General features: G+C 40.9%; 2 protein-coding genes across 4 annotated transcripts in view; one reads left to right on the top strand and one right to left on the bottom strand.

The window, feature by feature from the left end:
* The first annotated feature begins 35 nt into the window (after positions 1–35).
* The window catches only part of rcvrna (recoverin a), a 98926-nt gene continuing 89111 nt past the window's right edge, over positions 36–9850 (top strand). The window contains exons 1-3 of one of the 2 annotated variants that reach the window (XR_014873892.1): positions 36–520; positions 779–890; positions 987–1534. Coding sequence is in view for 1 of the 2 variants with exons in the window: in XM_085158211.1 (XP_085014337.1) it covers positions 140–520; positions 779–890; positions 987–1105 (612 nt within the window). In the remaining variant the exon portion in view is untranslated. Of the gene's footprint in view, positions 521–778; positions 891–986; positions 3667–9850 lie in introns of those variants that run through there. The other variant, XM_085158211.1, reaches the window with a different exon arrangement.
* The window catches only part of gas7a (growth arrest-specific 7a), a 60008-nt gene continuing 56060 nt past the window's right edge, over positions 5903–9850 (bottom strand). For both annotated transcript variants that reach the window (XM_085158190.1, XM_085158191.1), the window contains one exon: positions 5903–8950. In XM_085158190.1, the coding sequence (XP_085014316.1) occupies positions 8837–8950 (114 nt within the window). In that variant the 3' untranslated portion in view covers positions 5903–8836. The remainder of the gene's footprint in view (positions 8951–9850) is intronic.

Below are 9850 nucleotides of genomic sequence, written 5' to 3'. Positions count from 1 at the left end.
ATTTAGGCAGTGATGATCATAATCCCATTTGGCACCTTGAGGGGCTCGACAGAGCGAACACAAGACAGAGCGCACAAACTCCACAGAAGTTTAACGGCCAATCGCAGGAGATACAAGAACTTAACCTTTCTTGATCAGGATGGGGAATACTAAGAGCAGCGCTTTGTCGAAGGAGCTCCTGGAAGAGCTGAAGTCCAACACCAAATACACAGAGGCCGAACTGTGCACCTGGTATCAGTCCTTCCTCAAGGAGTGTCCCAGCGGGAGGATCAGCAAGCAGCAGTTCGAGGGCATCTATGCCAGCTTCTTCCCAGACGCGGACCCCACGGCGTATGCGCGGCACGTTTTCAGGAGTTTCGACACTAATGCAGACGGAACTTTGGACTTTAAGGAGTACATCGTCGCTCTGCACCTCACCTCCGGGGGAAAGACTCTGCAGAAGCTGGAGTGGGCCTTTGGCCTCTATGATGTGGATGGAAATGGAACCATCAGCAAAAATGAAATCCAAGAGATTGTTAGGGTAGCTATACTTCATACTTATGTTCTGAATACACTAAAATGACATGACTAAACTGAATTCGCGTTACATTCATCTATTGAATAATCACTTCTGTGAATGTGTAAATGGACCTTTGATGATTTCAATTTTAAGCCACAGCCTCCTCCAAATTATTCCACTTACAATTACTCAAAGAAAATGTAATATTCCGACGAATATTTGATTAAATTCATCATGAATCATTGGTTACACCTATAAAATGTGTTTTCTCTCCTGCAGTCAATATTCAACATGATTCCTGCTGACGCACAGACGAAGCTCCCCGAGGATGAAAACACGCCGGAGAAAAGGGCTGAAAAGATCTGGACATTTTTCGGAAAGAAGGAGAACGGTAAACCGCACTTTATTAACGCTCATCTCGTTATCTGCTGCACCTTCACAAGGCACAAGCATTTTGTTGACGCTTCTTTTCTTTGGTTCTTTGCAGATAAAATCTCAGAGGGAGAGTTCATTCAGGGCGTGATGGACAACAAGGATATCCTACGCTTGATACAATATGATGAACCTCAGAAAATCAAAGACAAGCTGAAAGAGAAGAAGCAGTAGAGTACAGAGTAGAAAAAAACCTCACGTGGTTTTAAGACTGATTTTTGTGGCTATATTTTAACCGCTTTAACCACATTTCTCGTTTTTTATTGTAATTAATCACGTTCATGTTCTTTCTGGTAAACTAGTCAAACAGTGTTTCATTTTTGTCATTGCAAGTAATAAGTAAATAGGGAGATTAGATAAAATAAAAATAAAATAGAAGCTGAACAACTGTGCAATGGATCAATTTTAAACAGTGTAATGGCAACGTGAATGTTGGGAGTCAAAACAGTGTTCACGTTTAATTAACCAGAATCAGTTTCTTCACATTTTTACTTGTGTTGCAATAAATTTTATTAATAACTCCTTTGTGGATCCATATTCACACTTTACACAGTCATCCATAGGCTGGATTGGACGTTTTTGGTGTTTTGTTTAGCCTCCTTGGTTTAGATGTTGTACTTTGTGTAAACGAGCTGATTTCATGCAGTTAAATCTTTAAATCACGCAATTTACAATGGACAGCGCACAAGTTTGTTCGTTACTTTAGTTTGTTCAATTTTGTTCAAATATGTTTTGTACGTTTTTTGGGTAGTTGTGGCAGTGAACACGTTAACTTGTTATTTGTTCTCTTTTGTGTACGTGAACATGAAAACCTGTCTGTAAAGGTGTATGTGTGTTATGTGTTGTGCTTTTTGTGTCGTTGTATAACATGGTAACATCCACCAAGGACACTTCAGCCATCGACTCGAACCTTTTAAAAAGCAGTGTGCATGCAAACATGCATTCTGAACACACTTCCTTTCCACTTGGAATTTGTTTTAACTGATATATTTGTAGCGTTTGCACTGTTTCAAAGACTAATCCCAACTAACTGTAGTTAGTATACAACTTTATTTTGGATTATCTTTACACATATATTTGCTCTGGTTTGGTTTCCAATGAAACTTAGTTTGGTTTCTGTATTTTAATCCTTAAACGTTTATATTTTAATTACATTTATATTATCTGGACTGTTTATTAAACAGGAGACCACGAGGACAATAAGAAAGTCGACTATTTGATCAGAAATAAATCCAGATTATAACACTGGCATAAAATAGAATCATATTTTAATAGGGGTCTCTTCCACCCTTTGCCCCCAGCCACTAGACCCACCACAGATTTTATATTAAACAGGTGGAAAATACAAATGAGGACAGAATTATTTGCCCTCTTATGAAAATTCCTATTTTTAAAGGTAATTTGGAGAGGCAAGGAATTTGCAAAAGCTTTCCCAAACATCCTACTGTTATTTTCTTTACTTTGTATACAGAAACAATATTATTTCACATTAACTACCCCCGATGATAACAGCCACTGTGTATCGTTTTTCCTTTTCTGCAGTCTGTTGTTTTAGTCGGTCGATCTGATGGTCTTCTGTCATGAACTTTGGACTTCAGTTCACCCCACAGATTTTCAGTGGGATTCAAGTCAGGGCTTTGTGACGAAATCAGCGTCACTCTGAGAACGGGGTATAGTTTCATTCAATCTTTCCTCAGCTTGTCCTCGGCATGCCTCAGTCTGGCTTGAATGTGCTTCTTCTGCAGAGTTTTTCTTGGAGTGCATTTCTGTGCAGGCTTCTAGTGATTGTCTGTTCTGTGAATACACGTCCCTACTTCACTCTCGTCTTAGCAGTTGTCCTGGGGTCAGTAGACACATCTCTCACTAGTTTTGTTCACTTCCTACCTCCGCCAGACTTGTTCTGTACTGTATGGCTCTCTTTAAATATCTTAATACTTCTCACTCCAGTTCTTGAAATGCTGTGATAACTTTAGATCTCCTGCTTCGTCTAAACTGACTTCTTTTGTTTTTAGAATGATACTTTCTCAAGTGACAGCTCAAATCCTTGCTGAAGTTTTTATACTGTGTAAATTGGAAGATAAGATAGTTTTAGCTTGTTTTACAAGCACAGCAATAAAAAGGTCAGTTTGTCAGGGCGCTAATATTATTGCCTTTAAGGTTTTTATTTTTTTCTGGAATAATTCGCTTGTTGTTTCCAAATAGAAATCATTTATTCGTTCCAAGGAAAACAAGTATGATTAAAAATGGAGAAATCCCTCGCTCTGTTAACAAACACTTGAGGAAAAGAGATCACTTTTAATGACAGGAATATCCAGCCTGGTGATTGTCACCTCCTCTAACATGTATAAAAGACTCAGTTTCCTGACTCTGCAGTGTTATGAGCCGCCCTGACCCTCAGTGGTTGCATGCCAGCCTTTTATTGACAGCCAATTTACTCTCTAATACATCTGGCAGCTCTCCAGCATGTTTTTCACACTTGGATTCATTCATTAGATTGAAAGCAAGAAAATCGGGATGAGAGCTCCTTATGAAGGGAATTAGGCTCAGGTTAACAATCCTTCTGTATCAGCCAATCCTATTAGGAGCTGAAGGTCAGTTGAGACACACAGCCTCCTCACAGTTAGGATAATGTGGGCTTGGCACAGAGAACGATACACTGCTCCAACATGCTCCTCCGCATAGATCATTTGCTTCCCGCGGTCCAACTTGAACCCATGAGTATATTTTACTTTTAGTTTAACTTTTCTTTGTTAAGCTTAGGCTACGTCCACATTAGCCCGGATAGATTTGAAAACAGCGTTTTAGACTGAAAACGCTCCGCGTCCACACTAGCGTTTTTCAGTCGTTTTCAAAGAGTTGCGCATCCGCACTAAAACGACCGAAAACGCTGACCTTGCAGTTCCGCGCATGCGTGAAACGCAAGACGACTCGACCTGCGTCATTTCCCTCTGCCGTTTATTTACATTCCGGCTCTTTGAAACGTGGCGGCGAAATGGCAAGACAAAGCAACAAGTGGACTGATAATGAGGTGGAGTTGTTGCTCCGAGTCACCAACGAGTACAAGGTTTCCAAAGCAAGCGAGAACATCGACTGGGAGAAAGGACCAGAACAAATACGCAAAATATTGGACCGTCTCAAAGAACAGTATCACAAATTCATTTCACCGAAACAATAACGTGGCGCACAGTGTGACGTCAAAAAAGGCGCACACCTTTGACGCTGCGTTTTCTCCGTTTTCTCCGTTCTTCTCGTCCACACGTAAATGCCAAAACGGAGTCTTCAAAAATATCCACTCTGGCAGGCGTTTTTAAAAATCTCCGTTTTCAAAAATAACCGGATACGTGTGGACGTAGCCTCAGTGTGGACGGGAGGCCAAAACGGAGAGAAAGTGATGCGTTTAAAAACGAAAACGCTTTAGTGTGGACGTAGCCTTAGTGAAAGAAGACGAGAAAACAGTTTGTGTTTAAAGTGACACACAATCCCTTTTTTATGCCCATTAAGAAAGATTCAGGTACCTTTTAGGCATACATTTCAATTTGTGATTAATGCTTAAACCTCCCTTGTTGTCGGCTGCCATCTATCTTTTATGGTACTCTGTCACAAAGACACCCAGTGATCTCTAAACACAACACACAGAGCTCTGAAACTCCCAAACTAAAGTTAAAGAAAAGTATAGTTCTCCCTGTTTTCTCTGTATTATTGTATAATAATATAGAATCTAGCTGTTACTTCCTAAAGTGGGATGAGCTATGACTATATAGACAGTGTTTACCTTTCAGTCTGCCTTTGGTAGCTTTTGGGCCAGGATCTAAGGTTGGGACAGCGGGCACAGGAATGTGATCAGCTCTCCTGCTCTGAGGAACACTGGCTGGTCTTGTCCATGCCACAAAGCTGACACACCAAGTCTTTGTGTGTCATGGGGTGCACCTGCTTGGCACTGCTCATCTCACGGTGCAAAATGAAGGCATTTGTTGTTGCAGTGTCCAGGAAGTGCAGCAAGATGATCCTCTACCAGGGAGCAGTGTTTCTGTGGGTGGAGTAGTGCAGAATGAGCTGATCTGACAGGTCAGCTCCACCCATATCTTTGTTGTAGGCCATGATTGGTGGCCTCACTTGCAGTTTTAATCTTGCTAGTGTTTATCTTGAAGCTAATCGTGTAGCCACTGCTTGATTCAGCCAATAAAAAATGTCAACCCTGATTATTTGGCTTGATTTATTGTGTCAAACCAGTTTTTGCTGCTTTTTTTCTTTTTTTACCCCCATCCTTTTATCCGTCCTCGGGTCTTCTACATTGCCTTTTATACAAACTTCACAGTGTCCATGGAATAGCTGAGTACTCACCTGTAAGCTTGTTTAACTTAAATATTTAATGTTTAAATCCAATCTGTATGTTGTACCAGTCTGATCAGGTCTCATATTTGCCATCATTTGGCAATTATTGGCATTATTTGAGGTTTTAAGCTGTTTTTGAAACTTGCAAAATGCGAGTATCTGTGGGCTTGTTAATTTAGCCTAAGTCGAATAAAATCACTGGTTCGTGTGTCCATTGGTTCTAGACGTTGGTACTTCAGCCTAACAGCGGCCTCCTTCACTTGTGTGACCATCTGGGCCTTATATTCATTCTTCCAGTGAACAAGTACTGAATGTTGTATCAGTTTAATTCAGAATAATGAGGGACCAGATCTCATATGCTCGTCAAACTTCAGCTGTTCAGTTTAGTTAGAGCAGAGGTGTGAAACAGAAGGTCGGAGGGCCTCCAGTTTGGAAACTTTTGGGGCTTATAAAGTGTTTTTAATAAGTATTCCAGCGTTTTCTTAATGATAAAGACATTCATTTTCATTTTTCATAGTCATTCATGTTACAAAACACAGATAAGCAATTAAATGACAGAAAATTTCCTGTTTTGTCACTACTATAATTTTCTTTCTTTTCTTTTTTACAATCCACAGTACTTAAAAAAGGACAATTTCTGTAAATTAACAAAGAAAAATCTTTTTTTTTTTTTTGCCTGTCCCGTTTGGTTCTTTTGCCATCAGAATTATTGTCTAAAGGCGAAGAAAGATGCCCAACGGATTTACTTTACCAAATTGACCATCCCAGCCTTGCCGTAATTGTCTATTTGATTCACCTTTTATTGTTTATTTTATTTATTTTTTATTTTCACTTGCTAGATACGGGACAGACTTGAATGAGGAAAAGAAAAGGGAGAAAGGAAGAGGGGGAAAAAACAGCGGAGAAGAGGGACGGGGATAAAGGGCAAAATAAATAAATTAAAAAAAATACATATATCGATCACCTGGATCACCTGTTGAGAAAGAAAAAAGAAAACAAGCAGAAGAAAACGAGAGTAATAGAATAAACAACATCACAATGATAAATGGGAATATAACAGTAAATACTAAATATTAAACATTATTGTGCAGCACGTAAGATCGACAGCACACAGTGTGCTTTGAGGTAGGAGCCAAAAAGGGTGTAGTTTGTGTGTGTGATCACCCGTGTGTACACCTGTGAGCATGGACGCGCTTGTTTTTTAAAGGTCCTTCATGTAATGATCTGCTAGAGGGTGTGGGGGGGCCACTGCCCCGTCCTCCAGGGCATGAAGCAGGTATGGAGGAGATCAAAACTCCAGACATCCAGAGGCCCCCAGAACACAAGAGACCAAGGAAGACCAACAGAGGGGCAGCTGCACCACTGTCCCAGAAAGAGCTGAGGAGAGTCCCAGATGAGGGGTCACTCAGCAGCCGCGGAGCAGAAGCCAGGGGGGGTTGCAGTGACGTGCCCGTGAACTCCGCCGGCAGCCAGCTGCCAAAAATCATTTTTTGTAATTACAGGACAGCCTCAGCAATGAGCTACCAGAACATTCTCTGTAATTTTACACATTTAATTCTTGTAATTTATGACCAAAGACTTGTGGCAGCATTTCTCTGTTATGCAGAAAAAACGAGATGCACTGCTGAAAACACACTTTCTAAGATACGTCAGGGTTAAGAGTGTAGTTTGCATATTTACACTGATATAAAGGGGAGTTTCCCTGATCCGGTCCACAGACGGCTATATAACTTTCACATTGCTGCTTTTTATAAAAAGCATCTATAATTCCCAAACAGTTCATGCTAGATGTCTGGAAAACCTTGTGAATTATTGATTGTGCCATTGTTCAAAAATGTAATTCACGTGTAAAATGTAAAAACCCATAATAATCATATTACATGAAAATCTGTAAGAAACACTTGAGCAGTGTTATGAGCTGCAGGTTTAACATAAAACATGTTCACCAGGTTTATGAGTTTAATTTCTTTTATTCACATCAATCAGATCTTAAATGAAACATCTTGCAGATGTAACTGCCCATTTCTAACCCCCCCCCCCCCGGCAGAGTTACATAACGACACGCTGTGGCATTTAATTTTCAAAGAGGAGATTTATTTTGGACACTGCATTCCTCACTACACCGTCGGGACAGAGGTCACCTGTGATCCAACATTCTTAAAAACATTGGGAAAATCGGATTAAACTCACGTTAATGAAAACAGTCACCACAGAAGGGCAGTTAACTCAACCGTTATGTCATTGTGGATTCGGGTCAAGAACATTTAGTTGGAACATAATAACTCGTCACACTTAGTGCACAACATTGAGACACACTGATAAAAACCTCTACAACAAATACACTATTTCAAACCTACACATGAAGCCGTTTTAGGGGGTGGGGGCAAAGCAAAGTCTGAAAGTGTTTTCCATAAGGCAGCTAAGCATTTCTTTACTTTTTCACTTTTTTTTTAAGTGCCTGGCAGCTGGATTAAAATCTTTATTATTTAACTTTGTCCTTCTGGGAACATAGAAAAGAAAAATGATTCCAAAACAAACGACAAAATGTAAAGACAGCGACAGACAAACACGTATATGTAAACACAGACACGTAGTCTACATGCAGTCTCTGATATCTCTATCACCTCGCACTTCCCGCTGCATGTCGACCCTTAAAGATCTTCTCTTTAAGGGTCGACGAAACGTGAAACAGACGACGTTGAACAGTGCAAACATCGAACCAGTATGTACAAATGTACACCGATGCAGAGAAGAATAAATCAAGGACATTCCAGGTATATAACCGTTAGGCACTAATAGGTGTTTCAGTGTAATTTGGACCACCTTTTCCTCCTTTGCGCTGATTCAAAATAGACCCTGGCCTAAATCTTGGGACTTGTGCTGAGTGTAATCAAATCCCGATTGCAAAATGCTTGGAAAAGTTGAGGTTTCTGGATATTTATGCTGTACACTTTCCCTTTTTTTAAATGGGAGAAAGCTCCAAAATTATGGACAAGATAGAGAATACCTTGTTTAACTTCCATAAACTACACCGAAACAGCCATCATGGTTCCACAGAGTGTGCAGCTCTCCACGTACAGTGAAAACAATATATTCAAAACATGCATTTCCACCAAAATGGACCAGCAAATTATGAAAATATATCATTCCAAGATCTCAGTATGCTTCAGTATCCAAAATAATATCAATAATCAGACCTTTTTTTTTTGTTTGGTTTACTCAGACTGGAAAAGTGTTGGCTGACGCTAAACTGAACAATTCAAAATACGTACATTTTTTTAATAATCTCAACTTTACAACAGGTAAACAGCAGAATATGTTAAATGGCATTCAGTAAGCTAATGTGGATTATGATGGGGTTTAAATTTAGTAGGAACATGCTGGTACTTGGGTCCGTTACTGTTAGCTGGACTGTTTTCCTCCTCACTGTTCCACTCAGAGAGAGGATGAGCAGACCTCAGGGGTCTGAACATGCACCGTCCCCGAATCAGTGTCGTCAAGTGTTCCTGGATTCTGTGGATGTGTTTTAATACTGAAGACAGGACGGCTGATCCCAGGTCGGGCCGGGACGAGCTATATGTCCATATCCACAGGCCGAACGTCGCCGGTTTTGTTCTCCTTCACCCACAGCTCTCTGTCTTTGGCGGGATCCACATTCTGCAGCAGCTGGTCGACGGGCTCAACCATCTGAAAAGATATTAACAGTAATGTGACCCCTTAAAACTTCAGTCTTCATTCAGAGTTAAACACCTAAAGGTCAGGTGCACAGGAGGTGCTGAGCGGTCAGTTGATTGGGTAATCTGCCCAAAAAGCCCAAAAGAGTTTGGTAACAAACTAAACCACAAACTTTAGTGACAGTTTTTATATAACAACATGTTTCATTACGTGCAAAATCAATCACTTTGACCCAAATGACCGCTTCACAATCAGCGGATTTTTTCAGGCCCCCAAACTGGACCGGAGGAGGTCGAAATGCAGCGTTTTTGAGCCTTAATAACCCAACATCTTTGTGAAATTTGCAGACGACACCACAGTGGTGGGGCGCATTTCCAAGGGAGAAGAGTCTACGTACAGAGACGAGGTGGAGCAGCTGACGTCATGGTGTAAGGCCAATAACCTCCTCCTCAACACTTCAAAAACCAAAGAACTCATAATAGACTTCAGAAGGAAAAAGGCAGAGATTCAACCACTATTCATAAATGGGGACTGTGTAGAAAGGGTGGCAAGCTTCCGCTTCCTGGGAGTCAATATAGAGGAGAAGCTTTCCTGGAGTGTGAACACCTCCGAGCTGCTGAAAAAGGCTGCTGGTGTCCTTCTACAGAGCCACCATTGAGAGTGTTCTAACCTACTGCATATGTATTTGGTACACTAGCTGCACAGGGGCTCAGAGGAAAGCACTCCAAGGGATCATTAACACCGCCCAAAAGATCACTGGCTGCCCTCTCCCCACACTGGAAGTTCTACACAACATCCACTGTTTTAAAAAGGCCCAAAACATCATAAAAGACACCTCACATCCTGGCCACTCCCTGTTTGAACTGCTGCCCTCAGGCAGACGGTACAGGGCAATCAGCGCAAGGACTAATA

The sequence above is a fragment of the Neolamprologus multifasciatus genome, chromosome 4 (assembly GCF_963576455.1).
Source record: "Neolamprologus multifasciatus chromosome 4, fNeoMul1.2, whole genome shotgun sequence".
Lineage (NCBI taxonomy): Eukaryota > Metazoa > Chordata > Actinopteri > Cichliformes > Cichlidae > Neolamprologus > Neolamprologus multifasciatus.
The sequence above is the reverse complement of the archived record's forward strand: the minus strand, read 5'-3'. Positions and strand labels throughout refer to the sequence as shown.